Source organism: Sminthopsis crassicaudata, chromosome 3 (genome assembly GCF_048593235.1).
Source record: "Sminthopsis crassicaudata isolate SCR6 chromosome 3, ASM4859323v1, whole genome shotgun sequence".
Taxonomy (NCBI): Eukaryota; Metazoa; Chordata; class Mammalia; order Dasyuromorphia; family Dasyuridae; genus Sminthopsis; species Sminthopsis crassicaudata.
In genome coordinates, this window is record NC_133619.1 from 176,516,806 (window position 1) to 176,544,212 (window position 27,407).

Consider the following 27,407-nt stretch of genomic DNA (forward strand, 5'->3'; position numbering starts at 1 on the left):
CATTGTCCATTTTGGTTTGGTGGATAGAATTTCCATATGAGTATTATGAGCCAATGAAATCACAAATCCAGACAAAAAACTTGCTATAAGTAATATGGCTCTCATACTTAAGAGTAATGCTCAGAATTCTTAACATGGAGAAAGACCATTTAATCATCACTTCATAGTCCCCAAGAGAGAGGAGGGAAAAATCTGTTTTAGCAAAGAGCGAACACTTCATTTGATTCCAAAAGGGACTTTGCAAACGAAGCCCATCTTCAACCATTTCTCATCCTTTTAGTGAAGTCATAACTCTAAATCCACCCCTCTTTGTCACATCCTTGGCCACAGACTGAGGTCACAAAAATAGAATTACAGGACAGCAGCTGCTTGAAAGAAGAAAATACAAACATCTTCATTTTTTTTTTCCCTTCTAAAAAAAATTATACAACATGATACCAAATAAAATGATTTATGTGTTATTTTCTTTTTCTTTAAATATTTCCTCAAATTCACTACTCTGCCCTCCAAAATTTAGCTTCCTTTCATATATGTCAATGAATAATCTCTCAATGAAGTTCGGTAGAATCTTAAATGTAAGACTTTATTAGTGGCTAAAAATAAAAGACTTACTCAAAGTAACATAAGTTTTATAAAGGACTGATGGTCAGGGTTTGCTGATTTAGCTACAAGTGACCTATTATGTTAATGATTGTTTTGGATGATGTGGCAGTCATTACATTTTAGGATCATAAGAACTTGGGGGGAAATAGAATTTTGGAGGCCACCAAATCCACCTCCCGTCATTTTACATTTCTTTTTGGGGAAAATAAGGTGAGATGAATTCTCTAAGATCTAATTTGGAATATTTCATAAGTATTTTGGGAACCCTTCAGATCACTTCTACCAATCCCAAAGTCCATGACATATTCAGCATTAAGCACAACACAGAAAGGATGATAGCAAATAGGAGATAGAGTCAAATATGAATTCAAGCTCCTAGGAACTATCACAGTGTTTGGATTATAAGAGTAACATCATCATTTGATCTTTATCAAGAATTTATTAAGTGCCTACTATATACCATGAATTATGTTAATCACTGAGGACACCAATACAAAAGTAGATCAGTTACTGCCCTTAGGTTATATTTTTCAATTAAATGCTTCTTTCCCCTAAACTATACCATATGGAACAATTAGCAGGTCAAACTGACTAGAATGGAGAGGACTTGAAAGAGTAACTTGGGTCATCTGTCCTGGGTCTTTTCTTTTCCAAGCTCTTTTTTTAAAATTTGAATTCAAATTATCTATCCTCCCTCCCCAAGAAAGCAAGCAATATATCAATTATATGTCACATCAGCTTTTTCTTTTTTTTAAATCTTTTTTTAAACAATATTTTATTTTTCCAAATACATGTGTAGTTTTCAACATTTTGGTAAAATTTTGTGTTCCAAATTTTTTTCTCTCCTTCCTTTACCTTCCCCCTCCCCAAGACAGCAAGCAATCTGATATTGATTAAATATCATTTTTAATATCAGGTTAAAACATCAGTTTTCTTGGTTGGCATCTCACACTAACTTTCTCTTACCAATTTTCTTCTCTGTCTTTAAACTCTTTATCTTCTTGGTCTCTTTTCTTTCTCCCTAAGCTAGTCTTAGCCCACTTGTGCCCACAAACAATACTTTTCTAGATCAAGCTGCTCCATCAAAAGATTAATTCCATTACTTTTCTCCACTTCACCATTAACGCTTCCTTCCACTTTTTCACAATCCAATACTTTTTCTTATTGACCTCCAAATAGATTTTCTCTCCTCCTAGGTTTCTCATCCTATCTCTCTGACCACACCTTCTATTCTTCTGCTGGTTGCATCTTTTGAAGGAAATTTTAAGATTCACCCTTGAGTCTTCTCTCTAAATTCTCTCCTTTGGTGTTGTATTCATTCTCAATTTCAATTATCACTTCTACATGAATGATTAATAAATTTCCATTTCTAGCCCCAACTTTTTCCCTAAGTGCATGAAGTTCACTGTTTCTGTCAACTTGATAGCATTATTTGGGTGTCCCTGAAAATTCATTCTTCCTTCTGACTTAATTATTTTTTTCTTTGCTAATGGCATAAATATTCTCCAAGTCATTGGTCTCCAATATGATCAGCCATATCTCTCCAACTATATTCAATACAATATTCTCTGTATTTTTCCACTACACTATTGTTGGGTCCACCATTCTTCTCATTACCTATGTTCGATGTCTTGATGTAATCCTTGACTTTTACTCTCTTTCACTCCAAATATTGTAGTTATTACCTCCACAATATCTGATATCTATCCTCTTCCTTTCTCTTCACAGAATCACCATAATAGTTTAGGCTTCCATCATCTCTTGTGGTCTTTTGGTCCTAATGGGTCTATTTGCCTCAAGTCCTTCCCTTCTCTAAGCCATCATCTTACAGCTGCCAAAAATGACTTTTCTGACATAGATATGACCATTTAACCTATTTAATATAACTCAAGTGGCTCCCCAGTAACTCTAGGATCAAATCTCTCTTGTTCTATTTAATTTCTATTTTTGTACAAGTTTTACAATGTATGCAATTATTAGTATGGTAGCACAAGTACAATTTATAAATAAATATGCTAATGTTGGGATGAATGCTCAAAGCTGTATTCATGTGTTTAAAAAAAACTTAGGTACAGGATTTTTAAAAAGTTTAGAGATCAATGTTTGAAGTCTCTCAAACTGGAAACTTTGTGTCACCTTTGATTTTGGCCTTCCCTCACAACTAATGGTCAAGTCTTGTTGATTCTATTTTGAATAATCCTCTCTCTCCCCTCTGGTAATCCAGACCCTCAATAATTTATACCTGGATTATCAGTTTGATCTCTTAAATAGGATTCCCATTCTCCAATCTCTCTGTCCTTTACTCCATCCTGAATATTGTTGCCAGAATAATTTTTCTAATACACAGTTCTGAGAACATTAGTCCATTGTTTATACAGATAACAACCCAGCCTGATTTTTCAATTATGCTTGCTCTGCTCTCAAATGCTGTTACCAACTGGGACATTTGCCTAAACATCCACAAACATTGGTTCTTCCTGGGCTGGGATATAATTCAGGACTGGGATCTATGTGTTATGGAATTTGCAGTAGTCACTCATGGAAAAGGCATAAGTTACCTTCTAGATATCTCTAACCTACATAGAGAAAAGCAAAAAGAGACCATTGCCCAGATGCAGTATTAGGAAAAGCTTTCTAATAATTAGGGTTATCTCTGACACGTTGGAATAGTTTAGATTTTTGGGTTGAATTCCCCATCACCTAAAGGTATTCAAACTAAGGCTAAATGACTACCGTTTCTCAGGGTTGTTGCAGGGGGGTTCTGGCTCAGGTAGGGGCTGGACAAGACACTTCTGAGGTCGCTTACAAATCTATGTTTCTATGATTCTATCACCACATAGAAGTACAAGTTGAGATGACCCCACATCTACATTTTTGAGGTTGGAAAATGATGCTAAAGAGTTTCCAAATATGTAGTCACTGAAAAGGATTTCATGCCCATAATTCTTGCATTGCTTTCCAAAGTTCCATGGCTACACAGATTAATGGTTCCATATAACCATGGTACAGAACAGATTCATACAGAGTTTGGCTAAATTAAACCAGATGCCCAAGCTGCTTTCCTCATATTTACTGATAATTTTCTCTGCATGTCTGCGACTCAAACATCACAGCATTCTCTAAAGCAGTGCTGTTGTTCAACTTTTCAATTCACAAAGACAGAAATGATGATCACTCATCACAAATTGTACGAGTGGTGTGGAGTGGTTCAAATTGGCTGAGTGACTACAGCCTATAATGGAAGGACGACTCTGGATAGGCACTGTGGAGCAGGAGAATGAGCTCTACCTCCAGAGTTAGCAGTGCTAGGCTCTGAATATGTAACCAGGGAAACCACTTAACCTCCATCTGGTCTTCATTCTCTCATCTACAAAAACCAAGGACTTAAAAAGATCGCTTCTGGAGTCTCTTCTGGCTCTAGGTCAAATTCTGTGCTTTGTCTCAGGATACTCTTCCCAGTATCAAAAACAAGCTGCCCTACTACAAAAGACTGAACTACATTTTGGACCTTCCTTTCCTCCATAATAGTGGCAAAGACATATCCCATAAGAAAAAATTCAGTGAAAAGTATGATCCTAATCTTGTTTTCACTTCCCAAATATACAAGCAGCATTTTATTTTAAAATGCAAAAAATTAAAAATAATTTAAAATGTAAATTTTTCCCCAAATGGCTAATGCCATTTTTATTTATTTGTGGCTGACTTTTTTTTTTATTATTAATTTTTTACATTATCTCTTGTACTCCCTTCTGTTTCGAGTTTTTCCCCTCCTTCCCTCCACCCCCTCCCCTAGATGAGCAGGCATTCCCATACATATTAAATATCTTATAGTATATCCTAAGTACAATATATATGTGCAGAACCAAATTTTGCTGTTGTTAAGGAATAATTGGATTTGGAAGGTAAAAATAACCTGGGGAGAAAAACAAGAAAATGGTAACAGTTTACACTCATTTCCCAGTGTTCCCTTTCTGAATGTAGCTGATTCTTTCCATCACTGATCAATTGGAATTGGATTAGCTCTTCTCTATGTTGAAGATATCCACTTCCATCAGAATACATCCTCGTACAGTATCATTGTTGAAGTGTATAATGATCTCCTAGTTCCGCTTATTTCACTCAGCATCAGTTCATGTAAGTCTCTCCAAGCCTCTCTGTATTCATCCTGTTGGTCATTTCTTACAGAACAATAATATTCCATAACCTTCATATACTATAATTTACCCAACCATTCTCCAATTGATGGACATCCATTCATTTTCCGGTTTCTAGTCACTACAAAAAGGGCTGCCACAAACATTTTGGCACAAAAATGTAAAATTTTTTAAAAATGTACTTAAAATTTTTTAAAAAATTGATTACTAGTCTTCCTCTACATTGTACCTGGAGTATTTTGAGCAGTTTTGTGTTCCATACACACTGCTCAATGAATTCTAGGATCCAAAAATGCATTAAAAGCAAACCAAAAAACCCAGATTTGCAACAACATGGCGCAATAGACAAAGACCTGAGTTCAAATTCTGATTCTGCTGTCTATTATCTATGTGATCTTCAGGTTATTAATCTGTAAAATGAGATTAGGGGTCCTCTGTACATTCCTTTGTACCTCTAAATCCTAAAATAATCCCTCTGATTTTTGTCAACAAAAATCTATGACACAACTCAGGGTGAGTCTCTTCATATTAATTAAACTTAAGATGATGTCCCAACTCTAAGAAGAGCCAAAGTAAAAGAATTCAACTCACTGATACATCAATTCTTCTATTACTAATTCTATCTCCCTGGTATCTTCAGTTGAAGGTACAGAACACAATATACTTACTAATGCTCTGCTCTTACTATGTAATTTCTCCACTAAAATACCTTCAGAGGCTCCCAACTGCCTAACCCCTATTTAAGGGTTTCTATAATCTGGCTCTAAACTAATCACCACTACTTCCCCAATTTTATTTTTTCAACTATCTTGCCCTCTCTTTTCTGCCTCCAGGTCATTCCTCACACTGTTCTCCAAGCTTAGAAAAGATCTCATCTATTTACTATTAAAATCTTTATTTCCTTTACAAGAATTAGATACCTTCAGAGCCCAATTCTAGTGCCTACCATCTCATCCTTGAAACTTTGCCTAATTCTTTTCACCTGAAAGAGCTCTCCTTTGATAAAATTTTCAGGGTATTTTGTATCATGTTATTTATATGAATACTTCATTCCTTCTCTCTTGCCTTAGATTGTGAGCATTGTTAATGCAGGATCGAGGTCTTATTTCATCTTTATATCCCCAGCACATAACAATATCTAATATTCAGAAGGTCCTTAAAAACATTCATTAAATTGAACTGAAATACTGTTTTCTGAAATGCTTTTCTTCGAGAGTACACTTTTGAGTATTGGCTCATTTTCTGCTGAGTGAAAAAACCTAGAAAATCCCACAATGCCTCAATTCTTCTGAAAAACACAAAACATTCTTGAAGAGAAAGTCAGGTTCTAAAGAGCAGTTTGACCACAACCGTAAATAAATAGAAACTTTTAAAGATGTTTATTCATTCAACATACATGTATTTTCAAGGCATTGAATAAGGTACTAGGGGGAGTAAAATAATAGTTTCAGGGTTCTTTCTTGGACCTTAATCATAAAGATATGGAAGAATTAAAGAATGACAAAAGGGCTAATGTGGCTGAAGGATAGTATATATGTGAATGGGGAATAATGTAAAATAAGTCTAGAAAAGGAGAAAGAACTAGAGACCTTGCCACATGAGGATTAGAAATGTTTAAAACTTGGAGAAGAGCTATAGAGAAGAAATGTTATTAGCAGTTTTTTTCAGTTTTGTCTGATACTTCATGACTCCATTTGGGGTTTTCTTGGCAAAGATACTGGAGTGATTTGTCATTTCCTACTGCAGATCACTTTATAGCTAAGGAAATGTAGACAAATAAGGTTAAGTGACTTATCCAGGATCACACAGCTAATAAGTATCTGAAGTTAAATTTGAACTTAGGAAAATAACTCTTCCTGACTTCAGGCTTGACACTCCATTACCCTGCCTAGCTGCCCTACACAAGATATGATGGATCCTAATTTCAAAGTTTCCTCAAGTATTTGAAGAGTCATCATTCAGAAGAGTTAAATTTATTGTCCTCAAAGACTAAAATGAATGTACTAGAGGAAGATTTAGGTTTAACCAAAAAGAAATATTTCCCATAAGTGTTATCAAAAGAGAAATACAGTAATTTAGGGGATAATGGTCACCCATCACTGTAGAAAAGGGATGCTACATGATCATTATTTAAAGAGATGATAAAGAATTTTTGCTTACTCATGTGCTGGAGTAAAAGATGTCCAATTCTGAGACACTGAGGCCTAAGGAAATTAGAGGATGCTATTACATGATAAGTCAGTACTAGACTTTCAGTTTTCCTGGTTCCCATTCCTATACAACTGTTATTTACCCCTGACTACTAACTTCCCCCCAACACACACACACACACACACACACACACAGAAACATAGTAACAATGTAAGACAAAAAAAAATTGGGAGAGAAAAGAAAATGTGGGCATGGGAAATACCATATGCCCTAAATTACAGGGTCAACAGTTTCCCAGCAAAGAAGTACAATTGTGCTCCCTTCGGAACATTTTCTCCATGCCAGTTAGACCTTTCAATATGATGAAAAGAGTAATAGTAGGCTGTCTGAGGAGCTATGAGAAATCTGGGACACTAATGCATTGCTGTTGGAATTGTGAAATGATCCAACCATTCTGTAGAACAATAAGGAACTGTGGCCAAAGGGCTATAAAAGTTTGTATACCCGCTTGGATCCACCAAGGTCTCTAATGTATTGCAAAGAAATAATAAAAGACTGAATCTTTTATTAAAAAGAGATTAAAAAAAAAAAGGGACAAGGACCTACATGTGCAAAAGTGTTTGTGGCAGCTCTTTTTGTAGTGGCAAGAAACTGGAAACTGAGTGGATGCCCATCATTGGAGAATGGATGAATAAAGTTATGGTATATGAATGTTATGGAATATTATTGTTCCATAAGAAATAATGAGCAGGTGATTTCAGAAAAACCTGGAAAAGACTTACATGAAACTGATGCTGCCAGTGAAGTGAGCAGAACCAAGAGAATATTGTACACAGTAATAGGATTATGTGATGGATCAACTGTGATGGACTTGGCTCTTTTCAACAGTGAAGTGATCCAAGACAATTCCAATAGACTTGTGATGGAAAGAGTCAGCCATATCTAGAGATAGAACTATGGAGACTGGATGTAGATCAAAGCATATTATTTGCTCCTTTTCTGTTGAGGTTGTTTGCTTGTTTTTTTCTCTTGTGTTTTTTTTTTTTTCTCTTTTGGTCTGATTTTTCTTGTGCATCATGACAAATAAGGAAATATCTTTAGAAGAATTACACACGTTTAGTCTAGATCAGATTGCATACTGTCTTGGGAAGAGAGTAAAGAGAAAGAAAACTTTGGAACAGGAGTTTTTGTGAAGGTTTATGTTGAAAACTATCTTTGCATGTATTTGGAAAAATAAAATACTATTAAAAACTGGAAGATAAAAAGATATAGGCCATCTAGCTTCACTAACTCACTGTAACTTTGGCAAATTACTTAAACTCTGAATCCTCAATTCCTCGTCTATAGAAAATTGGGGTAAACATTTTTTTTTAATTACAAAAAAAACAAAAAGACATCATAGCCTATAAAGCACAAGTTTAAGTATGTATTCATTATTATTTCTTCTTATTAGGAATGTCCTCATTAGAAACCTAGTAAATTTATTAAATGTCTACAATGCACCAGGTACTCCTCTAGGCACTATGTATCAGAGAACAAATGTAAAACCTATTAATGCCCTCAGGAAGACATAAGTATACACAAAATATATACACTGTATGATGACACAGAAGTCTCGGTCACCTTGTGTTCTTAAAGGCTGCAACAGAGGATATAGTTAGCCAGTCCTCTTTGGCTAGGATGGCTTTAACTGTAAGGCCCTATTTAAGTTCACAAAAACTCACCACAAAAGGGCTGACCATTGGATTAAAATTTTATTTTGACCATAGAGAAACTAATGAGAAATTATACTATAGAAGAAATAATAGAGAAAGTACTCACCAGGATGAAATCATGGATATTTTTCAGTATTGGGATATTAAGAGTAAACTTCCCGGCTCCAAGCTATTAGGTTTCTCAATGCTTTTCATGGTATATAAAATGACTGGGCCTATTTTATTCCCTTTTATCCTAACCCTGAATTAAATTACATTGTAGAATTAAGTAATACTGCCTAATATGAAAAAATTAAGTTATAAAATGCTCCTAGAGTGAAAATTTCTGATGACATCAAAAGTAACAGATGAGATGATGTCTGGTTTGTTGGGGGAAACAGCTGTTATAGAAAGGATATGAAAATTGCCAGGGGCAAATGACTGCTTCTGAAAACAATTTTAAGATTAAGACTTTTGCAAGACACCCTGGAAACAGAAAAAAAAAATTAATATTTAACATGGATAAGGGAACAATCTCAATTTAAAGAGACAAAAAAGGGTACGTTAGTAAAGTTTTTTATCCTTTTTATCAGACCATGTATTTTAATTTTTTTTTCTGTTTTCACTTTAAATATGGATCACACTATAAGGGGGAGGGAAAGAGGGTAACTAGTTAGAGAAGACAGAAAGTAAAGTTTCTACCCATTAATGAAAAAAAAAAAACCACCCAGTAATATAACATAGACTTAATATAACATTTCATCATTTTAATGCTCCTGAGAGCTCAGTGATGGGTATACTCATTCCAATGGCGTGAATAAGAACATCCACACCCTTTTCTGGGTGATTTCTGTCTGTGTCCTCCCATAATTTGGTCATGGAGGATCTAGACAGCACTATGAATACCTTTCATCTCAGTCTGAATATTCCATGGGTCTCACAGAAACATGGGTTGCTCATTTACTGTCCCTCCCTCTTGTTACATGAATGACTTTACTTCTTTTCTAGAACAATTTTCATTGAAAAGGTGCAAGATATAAAGAATTAAAGTTCAACAAGTATAGTATCCATCACTAAACAGATAAGAAGGAATCCATACCCACTTAGAACTTAAATTTACTATAAGACATAAGACATAACTATAATATTATATAAATATAGTAGTTTGACTTTATGTAGCACACTAAAATTTGTAAGGCACTTTACATATTTATATCATTTGATCTTACCATCAATACTGTAGTAGTAGTAAAGGTGTTATTACATTTCTACTTTACAGATGTAGAAACTGAGGCTAAAGGAGAAAGTCACAGAGGTAGTAAATGTCTAAAGCAGAATCTGGTTCCATATCTTCCTGATTCCAGTCCAGCACTTGAACAAGGAAGCAGGAAATTATAGAACGGGCTATCAGACAAATAAGTCTGATTGGTTTAAAGCACTGAGGACAGAGTATATAGAGGGGACTAATAAAAGATAAGGAGGCTGTAGAGGGCAAGATAGTTTAAACTTTAGTCAGGTGTCAATGGGGAACCACTGAAAAAAAAATTTAGTGAAGGTTTGATATGACCAAGTCTAGATTATATATAAAATAAAATATTATTCTGCCAGTTTAAGAAGAATATGTTGGAGCAAGAAGAGAATAGTTCTGAATAATATCTGAGAGTTTTTTTTAATTATGTAGCTGTGATCCCTTTTCCTCCTGTATAGTCTAGTAAACCAGGCAGTTTCTTGTTTAAAGAATTTAATTTGTACCACAAGTTTAAAGCGAGTGGAGGAAGTGACCTTGAGGCTCTTGAAGGGAGCAGAAACTCCAGCACCCCACTCATAAATAATACTTATAAATAACTATCCCACGAGAGGACAGAAACTATTTCAGTTGAAATGAGCAGAAGTGAATGGGATGGAAGTGATGATTGCCACAATAGATATAGATCTCTGAGCCTACCATTCAGAATGATTAATAGTAAACTAAACAGTATTTTAAAGGTAGGAGGACCAAACCCTTTGAAAAAAAATTCAGAACCTCACCCAATAGCAATTGTATTATTACATGGCAGTGTGATTTAAGATATGTCACTTTTCTTGTTCCAAATCTCAGTTTCCTACTCTATAAAATCAGAAGGTTGGACTAAATGAATAATAATTGATTCAAGATCCCTTCCAATTCTAGATTAATAACCTTAATATGCATTTTAAAAGGTGATTAAAAAGCTACCACAAATTTAGTTAAATTTTAAAATAAATTTTTATTTTATTTATAACAGTATCTACACTCATTTGAAAAGTTGGAATTTATCTATGTGCAAGACAGTTGAGTAGATTTGCTATATAAAGATCAATTTAAATATTGATTGCCCATGAGCAAATCAAGCCAATATAAAAAATTACAATACTATCTAAATTAATTTATTTATTCAATGCTGGAACAAACTCTGCAAAGAATATTTTATAGAGCTAGAAAAATAAAAGATTCATATAGAGAAGTGAAAGACAAGAATGTCAAGGGCAATAATGAAAAATAGTGGAAAGAAAAGGGGTCTATGAGTATCAGATCCCAAACTATACTACAAAATACCAAGAATAAATAATATGCTTTGGTGCTGTTTAAAAAAAGAGAGGTCAATAAATAGGTTAGATTAAGAACACAAATACCAAAGCCAACAAAGCACAGTAACAGTGTTTGATAAACCTGAAGTTTATCAAATATTTGCTATTTGACAAAAAACTGCTCAAGTTTCATATGCAATCATCTTTTGTTTTTATTATTATACTATTAAGGAATATGTTTGTACTATTACAGAAATGTTTGTTTTATTCCCTAAATTAAAAATTAGATAAATAAAAAGTATTGAAAATATTAGGAAAAGTTAACAATCTTATAAAAATTAGATTTACACCAACACCTCATAATGCACACCAAGATAAATTCCAAAGGTATATATAATTTACATATATAAAATCAAATTATAAATTAAGAGGAAGGATAAAAGTATCCTATAGCAAAGTTTCTTAAACCATGGGGCACAACTCCTATAGGTCACATGACAACATGGGGGTTGCAGAAAAACTTGGTAAAAATAAACAAGTACATCCATCTCATTATGCAAATCTTCTTTCTTATCTATATGTACAAAAATATTTATAATAGCTCTTTTCATCTGTAGTCCAAAACTAGAAACCAATGAAATGCCCTTAAGGGAATCACTAAATTGTATTATGTGACTGTAAAGGAATATCACCGTGCCATAAGATATGACATGACAAAATGAGATAAGACAAGTGTGCAGTGGATAGAGTACTGGCCCTTAAGTTAGAAAGACCTGAGTTCAAATCCAGTTTCAGACACATGCTAGCTGTTGTGACTTGTGGGCAAGTCACTTAATCCCAACTGCCTCCCCTTGCCAAATTATGAAATGGACAATGTCAAGGGAAACTGGGAAGAACTTTAGGAATGAATGCAGAGCAAAGTGAACAGAATAAGGAATATGATTTACATAAGAATAATTATATTAAAGAGAAAAACAATTTTGAAAGACTTCACAATTCTTTAAAACTTAGTGATCTGTCAGAAGCCTCCCCAAAATAAGATGGAAAGTGCCATTTCACTTCTTAACAGAAAGGGAATAAATTTAAATTGCAGAAAAATATATACATTTTCAGCTAATGTCTGAACAAGATAAATGTCTGAAATAATGAGAATTTATTTTACTGAACTTATGTAGCTATATACGGAGATTTTTTTAATTTGTTCAGTAGGAGGGTTAGAATAATCAGAAGCAGATTACTTGTTGCTTGAAAAATTAATCAAAATAAAAAAGAGGAAAAAATAGATCAAAAAAACAATATTTGTTGAGCATATAGATTCACATGTCCTTCGCAAAAAACATGTAAGGAACTGCTGATGTGATGGAAGCAATCTTATTTTATAGATGAGGGAACTTGGGACAGAGAGTGGGGAAATGCTTTGCCAATTATAAAGCTGAGATTCAAACACAGATCCTAGTTTAAAAAAAAAAACCAAAACAAAACCGCTTCCCCCCAACCCTCTTTCCAATCTGGCATTTATCTACTCCTTGTTGGTCCTTTGTTTTAGAAGAGGACCAATGACATCATGAGCAATGTCAATTAGCTTTCTGGGAGACAGAATCATCACGGTCACATTCTCTTCCTAAGTCACTGAATTCCAGTGGCAGGACAAAAGTCAGAAAAGGTGACAACGTCAGGGACGAAGCAAACGGCCTGGGCATCTTCAATGTCTGACTAAGCTCCTCCTTTAGTCGCCTTTGTGATTTTTGGACAAAACTATTCTCATCTACCCAGAGAAAATCTTCATATCCTTAAGGAAACATCCTTAACTCACTGATGGATTTGAGGCCTGCAGATGACCATCTCAGTTTAGCATGTCTGTCAAAAAGTTTATTATGTGGTTGCCATTGTTGGAGCTTCTTGGAGCCACAGGTGAAAGTTGGATGAATCAGGTGGCCACCAAAGTTGGATGAGTCACCTTGAAAGGGCTTAGCAAGTCCTCATACTAAATTATTAGTCCTCTTGAACACTCCAAGTTTACATATATAATAATATTAATCTATAGAGGATAGAGGCTGGATCTAAAGCGACTGACTGGGTAAGTCACATAATCACTCTCTGCTTTAGTTTCTTCATCTGTAAAATAGGGACAATAACAGCACTATCTCCTAAGAATTGTTGTAAGATTAAATAAAATATTTCTAAAGAGAGCACTAAAGTGCTATAAGTACGTTTCCCCAAACAAAACCCCCTGAAAATTCTTAGTGGATTCTTACAATGAATACTTTAGCATTTATAATACTTTTTCTTCTCCCCAAGAAATGAGATAGAAAAACTGATTAGAAAACATTTATTAAGGGACAGCACAGATTTTAATCCCCAAGTGACTCACAGACCAGTGGAATGTTAGACCTGGAAAGTACCTTGGAAATCATTCTGTCTACATTCCTTATTTTGCCAATGAGGACTGAGGCCAGAAGATCAACTGATTTGGTTTGTTAACTCAGCAAGTTAGCAGAACCAAGAATAGAACCTAGATCTCCTGAAGAGTTCTTTCCATTTTAACAACAGCCTCATTTTATCCATCCACTGAACCAAGAAGACTTGAACCAAGTTCTATTAAGAACCTAAAAGTTGGTCTACTCATATACTGGGTGGTATCTGCCTTCCCATTTTAAACCATAAGTAAATTGCATGTATTTTTATAAATAAAATAGTAGGGAAAACATCAGGAAAGATCTGGGTTTGAACACTTGCCTCTGACATTTAATTCCTAAAATAATGGGCAAATTATTTGGGGGCCCAGTTTCCTCATCTGTAAAATGGGGACAGTAACACCCATGGTAGCTATTTTACAGGATTTTTTTATTGGATTCCAATGAGATAAAACTTGTAAATCTTAAAGTGATAATTATGTACACTATTATATTTTTAAGTAAAGATTCATGCAGATGTATGCAGTGGGGTAGGGATAATGAAAATAATTTTATATTTGAATGTAGAAGATACGAGTTGCAATTCCAGTCCTGACAATTCCTCTATCTATAGGTTCTTGGATAAATCATTTAACTAGGTCCTGAACTAGGAAATGTTTAATATGATAAATAAAAATTCAACACAATATGATGATAATTTGTAATATTCTAAGTCAACATGCTCTGAAACTGAACAACAAAGTCAAACGTGGTTATGTTCCTATTTGAGTTTAATACATTTGAACCAGGTGATCTTTCTGGTTCCTTTCAGTTAATGATCAGTCCCTTTCCCTTTTTCCTTCTTTATCTCCCTTCTTTTTCTTCTTTTGTTCTTATTCTTTCCCCTCTCCCCTCTTTTTTTCAACTCATCTTTACTTCTCTTTCTTTTCTCTTTTTTTCTTCCTGTTCCATCATGTGACAGACCAAATACATAAAATTATCAAGAAAGCAGTCAGGTAGCAGAGTCCTGAAAAATGTTACCTTGTTTTGAATGAAAGCACAAGTGAATTGTGATCTAATAAACTGAAGTGGGAGGTGACATTAATTAAATTAAGGCAGTGCAATTCATCAGCAGCACCATCCAGAGTAAAAGCTCCTTAGACAACGAACAGTGAATGGATGAAGAATGCCTATTGTTCAAGCTATGAACAGTTATAGAGGCAGACCATCAGTACATATGTGCATATGTATCTTGGATAAACACTGCCAATGGACAGTGATCTAGGCCCAGAAATTAATAGGGGAAGAAGAGACTGCATTATTTCTGCATCTAGGAAATCACACAATGTTTTAGTGCCTTCAAGCTTCCCTCTGAAATAAAAGCTCATCTTTTCACCCCCATACTCTTCTTGTGATGCTTTCTGACTTGAATTGTGGAATACCAAAAAATTTAAGCTGCAGGCTATCCAAAAGATGCCATGGTAGAGTAGAGATTGCAGCAAATTACTAACAAGTAATTAATAACCCAGGAAAAATGGCAAAAGAGATCATTAAAAAGATTTAACAAAGGACAACCAATAAGCATTCTTAAGCTCCATTGATAACCAGGAATTGTCAAGCAATCCCCAGGAAAGTCCCCAGAAGGCTGGGCTGACCTTCTATAAAATAATCTGCAAAATCTAGGGCATAATGGCTAGAGATTGAAATCTAGACTCTAAAGCCCTAAGTTCAAATTCCACATCAGGTAACAGTCACTTATTTTCTGTCTGACTTGGTTTCTTCATTAGAAAGATAGGGAGTAATAGTATCAGCTAAATCCAAGGGCTGGTAAGAGAATCAAATAAGATAATATCCTTAAAGTGCTCTTTAAATTCTATTATTATCAACAATAATTAAACAGAATAGTCAAGTTTGCATGGGTGACATTCTGCACTGCTGAAGGGAGCAGTCTAATCAAAGAAATCACAAATGCAAGAAAGTGTCCAAGTATTTATCTCCTCCCACAGAGGGGAAAGGGCAGCTTTATTTTGTATTTTGCTATGTCTGATATATCACAAACAATAACTAATATTCGTTGGACCTGACTTACAATATCAGAACTGGAAGAGATCTTAGATGTTCATCTAGTCGACCAATTTCATTTAATAAGAGAAAAACAAACTAGGGAAGGATACAAATTACCCAATATTGCATACCCACCCTCGTTGGAATGACAGAAGGCAAGTGATACTCCCACCTACTTTTAACACAACATTGACATTTAAAGAAAAGTTACATTTTAGATTTAAAATTCATTACAAGTGATACATTATGTACATGGGAAGGTGAGCTCTTTGAGGGTAAGGGACAACTTCTGTCTTTGTTTTCCTGGCATTTAGCACAGCGTCTGGCATAAAATAAGCATGAAGAAATGCTTTTTTGATGATTGCACACAGAAGGGTCATGTTTCACTTCTTAAAAACCAGGTTCTCAGACAAACGGTTCTCAGACACAAATGAACAATTTCCTTAAAAAAAAATCATGGGGAATTTATATTTATAATATATTTATATTTATAATAATACATTGTGCTTTCCTCACAACTTTGGTTGGCATTTCAAGTATTAACCACCCCCCTTCTACAAATGAGGAAATAGATTGAGAGAGCCTGAGCGATTTGAGATAATATGTTTCAGATTTGTCTCCAGGTCACTGATTCCAGGTCCATTGATTCTTTCCACTATAACTACCTTGCTACATACAGTAAGCCACAAGAACTCATCTACTTATTGCTTTCCCCATCCCTCTCCAAAAGTGAATTCTTAGGGAAATGCACAAATATATTCAGTTCGCATTTCCTTTGCAGTTTAGAAGTGCAACAAGTTTGGGGGGGAGGGGAAGAGAAAGAAGGACCGGGGGTGAAGGAGAATTTTAGGCAGAACTTTAAGCAATAAGTAGGTTCCCTGCACAGGGAACGGCCACTACCACAACATTCGTGGGGCATAAGGAACACTGACACTCAGAGCTCCGTCCCAGTCCGGAGAAAGCACCCCCAATGAGCACACATACAGTCCCTTGCCCTTAATTTGCCTCTCAGTTGCTTGGCCCTGGGGAACCGCGACTACAGCACAGGTTTTTCAATTAACTGAGCGCCGCCGCACTTTAATCTTTTTCTGTTATTTTCCGGGGCCAGCTGCTTCTCATTCAGGCCCCATCCTTCCTTCCACCTTCCTGACCCACCCAGGGCTGGCTTAACCCCCGTCACCCCTTCCCACACCCACTCAGATCCAGCGCGAGGTCAAAGTCCGGACCGTAGGCGCAAGAAAATGCAGACGCCCAGACTTCAGACTCCAAGCGGACCCAGACCTCCTCGGTGGGTCAGCCCACTCCGGGGGCTGGCGGAAGGGAGGGGCGAAAAGGCACGGTGGTAGAGACATCAAAAACCATCCGATGCTCGCTACCGCCGACTGCACAACTGCTGACTCGGGTAAAAAAATAAAGAACGAGAGGAGAAAAGTGGCTCTTCCACTCCGAACCTGGCTTCTTGCTAAACTCGGATAAATGCCTCTCTTTTCCCTCAACTGGTAATGTGGGCACAAAAGATCCCTGCCCCCCTAAATCAATACAAATGCCCTCCTCTTCAGTGAGCAAGGTGGTCATCGCCTCCCTAAACCAGGACAAATAGTCCCCTGCCCCGCCCCGACGGCTAGGGGGCACAAAAGGTCATCACCCCTTAGCCCATCAGGGGCTTTCCTCCCCCTCCTCCTTTCCCCCAAAGACGGTGCTTTTGGAACGCGAGCTCCAGGCGCGGAGGTGCGGCAGGGAGTTACGCAGAGCTGGCTGCGAACCTGGTCCACAGGAGCAAGCCTCCTCCGCAGCCCTCGGGCAGCCTCTTCGGCGGCTCCGCCCAGCACCTACAGACGCAGGCAGCCGAGGGCAGGGGCTGCCACTTCCCGCAGCTTCCCTTGGCCCGAGGGAGCAAGAGAAGAGAGAGCGAACTACAAGTGTGGGAGCCCCACGCCGGCTGGCTTCAGGCGCGGATCTCCGCACCGCTCCCCGCCTCTTCGGGCTCCACTCTCTCCTCCTCCGGTAGTTGCCACCGCAGCAGCAGCAGCAGCAGCAGCAGCAGGGGGATGAATGGGGGCGGGAGGGCAGGCGGGGAAAACAGGGAGTCATCTTGTTACCTGTTGGTCATTCCCGCCGCGACACCCAACATCTTCCCGGCAGCTAGGACGATCTCGGACACCACTCCAACGCCGCCGCCGCCGCCTCCGGTCCTTCCTCCGGCCGCCGCCGCAGCCCCTGGAAGTCTGGATCTCCTCGCACCCGGGGCACTAGCACACGCCCGCACCGAGCTCTAGGGCGCGAGGGCTCCGGGAGCCTGTGCACGGCTGGAAGTGGGGGGCCGGCTGGCCGGGCCGGGCTGCGAGGGGGCTGCTCCAAAAAGCAGGAAGGGAAGGCGGGGAAAGCGGCGGGGGATGGGGCGGGAGCGTGGAAGAGAGCTCGCCAGGCAGGCAGTCTCCTCCCCGGGACTTCGTAATGGCGCGGCGTTGCAGGCGCTTCCCCGGCCCCTCTCTAGCTCTCTCGCTCACTCCCGCGCTGCCCGGGTGCCTTTTCGCAGTTGGCCGCCAGGGTGGGAAAGTGAGCGCGGCTGCAAACGCCGGGGGACCTGGGGGAGGGGGACCGGGAAGGAGGCCTTGGTACCGCCCTCTTACCCAAATCGCTGCCCTTGCAGGCTGAACCAACTGAGCCATTCATTCTTTCTCCCTCCCCAGCTTCTGTAGTAAACTGCCCCCCTCCCCCGGTTTAGGGACCTCCCCCAGGTTCGATTCCCCGATACACTGAGTCCCGCGATCTTGGTTAGGTCGGGCACGGCGAGCGAGGGTTAGGAGAAACCCGACACACGTGCTCGCAGAACTTGGTCTGGGAGCGTGAGCTGCCCTCACCGACTGGGCTGCGGTAACGCGGTGGGCAAGGTGGCGCTTCCCGCCAGGCACGTTGTGCATGCCCCAGACGGACGAGAAAACTTACTCCCTTCTCTTTTTAGTCAACTCCTGCAGGGGTTTGCGGCGCCCATTATTCCATTTGTTAGGGCACTGCTGGTACGTCAACAAACAAAGCCAGGGTACTGCCAGCGTCACCTCAGGGTCAGTTTGCGGTTTTGTCCCTTGGCTTGGCGGTAATAAAAGCTAATCAGGTAAGGAACTAAGGACGGCGCACTAGGACTGAGAATTAAGAGATTTCCTCCCAACCTCGCCACTAACTAACTTTGTGAATCAGGAGAAATCATGTAACCTCTTTTGAAATGAAGTGATTTTGTGCTGAAAAGGCCTTAATGTGACCCCTCCCCCTCCCACAGTGAACCCAAGGTCACAAGTAGAAGAGTGTCTGCCTTATTTGTAAAATAAGAATGAAATCAGTTATCCTATTAGAATGCTACTAAAAGGAAGAGAGCCAGGCAAAATTGTGAAACAGAAATTTAGGGAGCTCCCCGCTCAATTCGGACATAAAGGGGAAGGCTGATAGTCCACGCACTCACTTTTCTCTTCTCATCAAAATTTGTTGTCTGGAAAGATTCTAATATCAATAATTTACACAGTATAAATTTTCTCTTGGAAGCTATTGAAAAATTCTGCCTCCTAATTCCAGGCAGGATGTATTTGAGTAAGACAAGAATCCTTATTACAGAAAGAAGCATTGACCTTGAAGGCAGAAGGACTTGAGTTCAAATTCGCCTCACATAAGCAGTTATCTAAGCAAGTCATTTAACCCCTATTGCCTCCAAAAAGAAAAGATCTAGTTGACCTATCAGGTAAAACTGCCTTAGAAGACGTCACTGTCAGCAAGTGTTTTTATTAAATGCTTACTATGTTCCAGGTTCTCAGGGGTCAGTCACAGAAAGGCAAAAACAGTCCTGACTTCAAGGGGGCCTATCTGTTGGTAGGGAGGGGAGTGAGGGTAACAACCTGCAAGCAACTATATATGAGATATATACTGAGCAGTAAGGAGGAGGAATCAAGAAATGCCATTTGCAGGTGGTATTTGAGTCTAGAAAGAAACTAGGAGGGGAGATGAAGATGGGGAACACTCAAGAAATAGAGGTCAGCTAATGAAAAGTCATAACATTGAGAAAAGCAGTGCCAGGCCTGTGTCTGTGGAAAGATAGCATTTATTATGAGGCAAAACAGGATCCTTGATTCAAGGAGTTCAGTTCTTTTTTTTTTTTTTTTTAAATTAATTTAATAGTTTTTATTTATCAGATATATGCATGGGTAATTTTACAACATTGACAATTGCCAAAACCTTTTGTTCTAATTTTTCCCTCCCCCAGATGGCAGATTGACCAATACATGTTCAAAATGTTAAAGTATAAATTAAATACAATATATGTATACATGTCCAAACAATTGTTTTGCTGTATGAAAAGAATCAGACTTGGAAATAGTATACAATTAGCCTGTGAAGAAAATCAAAAATGCAGGCAGACAAAAATAGAGGGATTGGGGAATTCTACGTAGTGGTTCATAGTCATCTCCCAGAGTTCTTTCGCTGAGTGTAGCTGGTTCAGTTCATTACAGCTCTATTGGAACTGATTTGGTTCATCTCATTGTTGAAAATGGCCACGTCCATCAGAATTGATCATATAGTATTGTTGTTGAAGTATACAAAGATCAAGGAGTTCAGTTCTAATGGAGAAGACAAGATGCAAGTAACTGTGGAAATAAAAGATATACACAATGTAAAAGAAATATAACAGGGAGGGCACCAATGCCTGCAGAATAAAGGATTCCTACCAATGAAGGGATTTCAAAGTGAGTCTTGAAGGAACCTAAGAGGGTGAGATGAGAAGAGTAACCCCTTCAGGAAGGGGGGACAGCTAGTAAAAAGCAAGAGCCTGCAGGTGGAATACAGCAAGAAGGCCTGAAACATAGAGAACAAGATTTGTGCATAATAGATTTGTAACTTCATTGGCAATGATTTTTTAAATTTTTATTATCTTATGGAAATGCTTGTTTTATTCCATTAATTAAAAATAAAATTAATTAAAAAAAAAGATCTGAGAATATGTTAAGCCTGAAGCAGGATAGAGCAATAAGCTAAGCTAATATAGAGTGAATGTAAAATAGCTAGACTGGGCCCTTCTTCAAATGGAAATGCCTGGAACAAACTCACCAAACATTGGGGGAGACTGGAGGTAGAAAAAGGAGGTCTCTAGGGAACAGATTTTAGGAAGCATTTGGCAGAGCAGTTGGATTGTAAAGTTATGGAGGGGAGTGAATTATAAAAAGATTAGAAAGGGTAAAAGTGAAGGTTTGTGAAGGGCTTAAAAGGCCAAATGGATTTTTTTTTTTTGTTAAAGGTAGAAGGAAGGCATTGACGAGTTTTAAGTAGGAACGGTGACATGGTCAGACTATGATATAGGTCACATTGGCAGATGAGTGGCAGATGGGCTAAAGTGAGAAGAGAGACATCAAAAGAAAATTATTACAATAATTCAGGCATTAGGAATTGAGGGCCTGGGCCAGGATGATCAAAGAAAAGATAAAAGAGATAAGAAGGTAGAAACAAGATTTGGCAACAGATTGAATATAATGAAGTGAGTACAAGTGAGGAATAGATATTATACACAGAAAAGCATTTTAAGAAGTTAAAGCACTATACAAATACATGTAAGTTGGTATAATTATCGTGGGCCCCTAGGTGGCAGTACAGAGAGTGTGGGAACCCCCTCTGGTCGATGCAGGTCCAGTGTGAAAAGAATTCATGAACCCTAAAAGTTTGAATGGCAGAAAGGAGTTAATTCTGTTGGCACTGAGAAGCCAGCTCGCTAGGAAGACTGACTTCCTCAGTGGAAAGGTCCTGGCAGAAAAATAGCAAGAGGTTATTATCTCTGGGAAGAAGGTGTCTTCACCAGGAGCCCTGGTAGGCTGCTGTGCCAAGGGGAGAGGTCCCTTGGTATGGCATACTACTTCGGGCTTCTGCAAGAAAATGAGTGTAAAATTGCCTTTTTTACACCAAATCTGAGACTGGGATTTCAATTGAATGAGATTCCTTCAATGTTGTTACTGCCCCCAGGCCTAGATTTCCAGTTAAGTTCGAGCTACTAGGAGTGGTCCCCAACTAGTTTTTAGCTCAACAGAGCGTGCAGCTGCTCACCACCAAGATTGTCTTGATTCCTTGAGGAGGGCTACTCCCAGAGGAGAGTTTCTTAGAGTTCTCCCCATGACTTCACCCCCTATAGTCAGGGAGGACAGTTTCAGATTCCCCCGTCATTTTTCTCCTTTCAAGCAGTCATTCATTTGGGGTAAAGGGGCAAAGATCCAAAGATTTCTTCTTCTGTAATTGTTTCGAGCTGGCAAGGGTCATAGAGATGTTCCTAAGTTCACTAGGGGTTCTTTCATGCCAGGAGGGGAAGGCAGCAGCAGCTGCATCCTGGTCAGTACTAACAGAATAAACTCCCTTTTGCCATTCAAACTTTTCAGGTTCGTGAATTCTTTTCACCTTGGACCTGTATGGACCAGAGGGGGTTCCCACAATTCTCTGCACTGCCCCTAACCGCATCAGATGGAGTATCAGGCTTTGAGTCAGGAAGTCTCATCTTTCTGAATTTCAGAGACTTACTATGTGACTCTGAACAAGTCACTTAACCTTGTTTCCTCATTTTCCTCATATGTAAAATGAGCTGGAAAAAAAAATGGCAAACCACTCCGGTATCTTTGCAAAAACAAAACACAACATAAATGGGGTCATAACAAGTTGGACATGATTAGACAACAAGAAATATGAATTTATGAGAACACATGGCCAGGAATCAAATAGGATGAGCAGACACAGATGAAGTTCAGTCAGCATTATTGGAGATAAATTGTATCAGAGAGAAGGTCACAGATCAGTTTGATTATGTGAGTATTTGGAAAAACAGATACACGGCTTCATAGGTGTTAATGTTATGTTGCTTGTGTGTTTTCTTAATCCAAACTTAGAAGTAGGGAGTATACTTCTAGGGGAGTTACAATGATGAGAAATGGAGAGCTTTGAACACGCATTCTGCAGCTGCTTCAGGTCTGCTGACCACAAAGAGAGGAGGAATTTTGTTCAATTGATTTTCATTTCAATTGAACCTAAACTGAGAATCACAAAAAAGTCAAATTCAGTTCAGCCTAGTATCTTTGGATTGGTCTCTTCATCTGTTCTTATTATGGATGGAGAGACAATACTAGTGTGATACAGTATTGTAGAGGGAGAGGTCTTGAGGATGTCTCACTGTTAAGGCCAGATAGCCCTGAGAAAGAGACCTTAGTTCTTGACCTCTATGTTTTTACTCCCCATCCCTTTCTAAAAGATTCCACTCTTGTGAGCTGAAAAAGATCATGAGAACTGTAATAGAGGATGATCAAATTTCTCCCAAAGCAATATTTCTTTTGAATTTGGGGTACAAAATAAAAGCAACTTCCTTATTTGTCTTTTTAAGGATAACCTATGGTCTATTCTTCCAACTTGCTTATTTCTGGATTCTTTATAAGAATGTCAATATTGATAAGATTCAGATCCTCAAGTCATTGAATGAAGAACTCACATTTAGAGTATCAATAGCTAAACTAATATTTATAGATGACCAAAAAACTACGATATTATGGATGCTCTGTGGTTCTAGAACTATAGCTAAAGACTTTTAAGCATGGTAGCACCTACCCATGCTTGCAGTCAGTCCACTGGCTGTAGCCTTCAAGAACCCAGGGTAACTTCTACATCACATTAATACATCAGAGTAAACCTTGTGTTGGACTGCTTTTTTTTTTTTTTTTAAATAGGATAGGGATGGTGACCAGACTGATTTTTCAATGATAAGTCTGAGATGAACAAATTCCTTCTAATAATATAGGAATACACCTTCTCTGATTCTCCTAATTTTAAAGAGGTACATAGAGCAAATGTGTCAAGCTAGAACCAGATTAAAATGTAATTGAGAAACAACCATGAGTCCAGAGGACCAATGAATGATGAAGCATGTTATCTACCTTATAATAAGAGGTAATGGACTCAGGGTACAGAATGAGACCTTGTTTTTGCTTGACTATGTATATTTATTACAAGAATTTTGTTTTGTTTTGTTTTAGTTGACCCCGGGGGGTAGAGTGGGGAGAAATGTTGGGAAATGGAAGAAGTGAAAAATAAATGGTTATTAATTGAAAAAATAAAATCAAAATATATAAAATAAATAGGAAGAAAATCATTTTGGGAGCTGCGTAAAGGATAGATTAGAAAGGGACAAAACTAGAAACTATAACTGCAATTATAAGACTATTATCACAATCTAAGCAAGAAGTAATGGCAGCCTGAACTGGTTAAGAGGTATTGTGTGAGTAGAGAGGAGAAGTTGAATAAGAAATCTATTATGGAAATAAAATTGGCAAATTTTGGCAACTGTGCTTGGGTTTATAGGCAAGAGGAGAGTGAAAAATCAAAACTAACACTAAAACAGTGTAGTAGACTAGAAGAATGGCAATATCTTTGATAACTATTATTCAGTCATGTATCCTTGTGATGATCCCATTTGGAGTTTTCTTGGCAGAGTTACTGGAATGGTTTGCTACTTCCTGCTCCAGCTTATTTCATAGATGAGGAACTGAGGCAAACAATTAACTCAGGGTTACAGAGCTAATTAGTATCTGAGGCCAGATTTGAATTCAGAAAGTTGAGTTTTCCTAACTCCAAGTCTATCACTCTATTTGGTATATCACCTAGCTGCCCTGGACAGAAATTAGAGAAGTGAATTTAAGAAGGAAAATAAGTTCTGGTGGGCTGCAGCCCATCAGAGACAATTTGTATTTGATGAATGACCAAAAATATTATAGAATACCATGTAAAGCTGGAAAAGGAGATGGGTAAAGTCATGCAGCAAGAATGAAAGACAACAGCCTGAGTGTTACATCAGTACCCAGACTCTAAAAGAATTAAGAGGAAAGCCTCCAGATTTTGTATGGAGCATTTATTAGAAAACATGTACAAGAATTCCACAGTTTGAGAAGTCATGGAGAGGTTAGGATCTGCACAAGGGGAGGGAGTATTCACATTAATGAAATCATAGATCTACTAAAATACCAAATGTTTCCACTTTCAACTTGTGGAAGTTTTTGAACAGAATGTTTCCAGCCAATTGCATGAATCAAAGTGGTGTGCAGCATTTCAGGAAGGAAGGCAGAAACAATAAAAATGATGAAATTGTTGTTGTTACTACCCAGGGGAGCTGATTCCCTTTAAATCTTTTCCGGTCCCTCTCTGGGAGAAGTTTGACAGCTGAAGAAAGAACAGATTGAAGAAAGTCTATTCTGAATAGAAGAAGATCAATTAGGGGTCTATTGCTGTACTTTAGAAAAGATGAGGGCCTGACTTAGGGTGATTTTGTTGTTAACAGAAAGGGGAGATTCTAGAGAAGTGATGAAGATATAATTGACAAGACTTGGGGGTGATAGGGAGTGGAAAGGAGAGAGAAGGAAGAATTTACAATGACTCCTTTTTTAACTGGAGTGATTGGAAGAATGGTGGTTCTCTCAGCAGAAGTTGAGCCTTGTTGTAGTCATCTGTTGATCTCTAGTTCATTTCTCTCCTTTTGTAAATATTCAAAACCCAGGTCAAAGGATTTTTTCCCTCCTACCTCTGCCTTCATCCATGCAAACGTCTGTATTTGTGTTAATTTCCCTTTAAACACAACTTCAAACACTGGTCTCTCAACTCAGCAAACTCTTCAACTTGTATGACTAAATGTTTCATGTTGGGTCTATCACTTCACACATTATACTTCATCATCATTCTAAAGTATACCATTTCCATGATTTTAAACTTTGAAATTCCCCTGCCTGATCATAATCTATCCTTCTATCTTTCTTCCAAACTGGTTCTTCATTATTCAGTTCATCATTCATCATTCATCATTCAGTTAGCCAAATATTTATTAAGCATTTATTATGTTCCAGGTAGTGTTTTCAATATGACTTCCAATCCATCTGTCCTCTATTTTCTATTCCCATTATTTCTGCCCTGGTTTCACCTTTTCCCCTTCAGACTTGACTTTTAGACGCTATCTTCCATTTACTACTTCCTCTGTTCACATCCTTGTGCCATTTCTTAGTACTAGACCATTTTTTTCTCTGCCTTTTTTTCTTGTACTCTCAAACTGCTGAATCATGCTAAATGAGCCCATTAAAAAAATTTTAAGTTATCTAACCTTAATTAGTCTCTTCTCTAATTGTGTCCCACTGATTTGATTTGTCCTGTCTCATTTTCAGCTTCTCCTTTTAGCTTTTTTCTCCCTGCTCACAAATATTGTCATAAATGTCTTACTTAACTTTGAAAAAATCTTCACTTGACCCTGAAATCCCTACAAGCTAATATTGTTTTTCTCTTTCAATGCCAAATTCCTAGAAAGAATTGTCATATATAATTTTTTTTCTGTGTGTGTTTTTCACCCCACCCACTCATTTCTCAAATCATTAAAATCCGGTATCTGTCTCCAGACTATATTTAAATTGTTCTTTCAAAATTACAGTATTCTAGCTAGCTTAAACTCCTCCATGAAGCCTTCCTGGATCCTTCTAGTTATTAGGCCTTTTTCTTCCCTTTAGAGAATCTAGGATATTTTGATCTATCTTTTGCCTTTTTTACTCCCTATTCAATAGTATACTTATCTTTGTACATGCTGTATTTCCTTAAGGTTAAAAATTGCTTTTTTGTGCACTTAATAAATGCATGCTGAATTGAATTAAAACTTTCGGATTATAATCTATTCATCATTTTGGGACAGCCTCTACTATTAACAAAATTATTATGCTGCATGATAAATAACACAAGCAGTTCTGCTCTTGACTCTGCAGACTTTCTCCACCATGGTACAGAAGCTTCCTTTTCCCCAAAATTTACCTCAGTCTTGGATTTTGCACAATGGAAGCATTCCTAGCCACCTCCCACATACCTCTTTCCCCACCCTTCACTCTGAATGGCTGGTCCCTCCCAGAATGTCCTGGTCATTTTCTTTGCAGGTTCCACTCTTTGCTTTCCAGACTTTCTTGACCCCACACCAACTCCACCATAAACAATCTTAGCTCCCCCTCTCCACTTACTTTCAGCTTCCTTTAGTGATTTTTTCCCCCTCTCTCATTAGAATGTAAATTCATGAAGGTAGGGTTTTTTTGTTGTTGTTGTTCACATTTGTAATCCCAGCATTTAGCACCTAGCTTGACACATACTAAACAATAAAGGGTTTTTGGATTTAAAACTTGCTTGTTGAATAATTCTCCTAGACTGAATAAATTTTGACATGTAGGTCCAGTAGAAGAACAGTGAACTGCTCTGGAATCTTGGCTCTTCTATGTGAAGTTGGGCAGTTATTTAACCCCTGGAGCTCAATTTCCTCATCTATAAAATGGGGGTATTGGACTAGATCATCTCTGAAATTCTTTCTACCTTCACATTGTGTACTTCTGTGAAATTAATACAAATGCCATTTTACTGTGACATTGGTTTACTGACAACAAAGATAAAATTACTGGTGTTTTAGAACAAATGGAAAGCTGTAGGTATTGAGAGGAAACCCACAACTCTCAAATAAAGCTGGAAAAATATTCAGTTAATGAGTGAAGAAAATATTAAAATCCTAATAATAATATTCTCTGTATTTGTCATAAGGTTATAAATTGGGGCTTTTTGGATCAATCATCATAGATTAACTTGCTATTATAACACGACACTGAATTATAGATAATCTGTAATGAAAAATATCACTTTGTTTTAGAAGGAGTAAGTCATCTTTTAAATTATACACATATTTTTTAATTTACAATCCCATTAAGTGGCCATACTGTACTATGGATATGCAGTACAAATGGAAT

The 27,407-nt window shown here is 37.8% G+C and overlaps 1 protein-coding gene across 2 annotated transcripts in view; it reads right to left on the minus strand.

Moving 5' to 3' along the window:
• Positions 1-18,283, minus strand: part of LIMS1 (LIM zinc finger domain containing 1) — a 200,385-nt gene extending 182,102 nt beyond the window's left edge. The window contains exon 1 of one of the 2 annotated variants that reach the window (XM_074299645.1): positions 17,706-18,283. In XM_074299645.1, the coding sequence (XP_074155746.1) occupies positions 17,706-17,737 (32 nt within the window). In that variant the 5' untranslated portion in view covers positions 17,738-18,283. Of the gene's footprint in view, positions 1-17,369; positions 17,389-17,705 lie in introns of those variants that run through there. The other variant, XM_074299649.1, reaches the window with a different exon arrangement.
• Between the last annotated feature and the right edge of the window lie 9,124 nt (positions 18,284-27,407).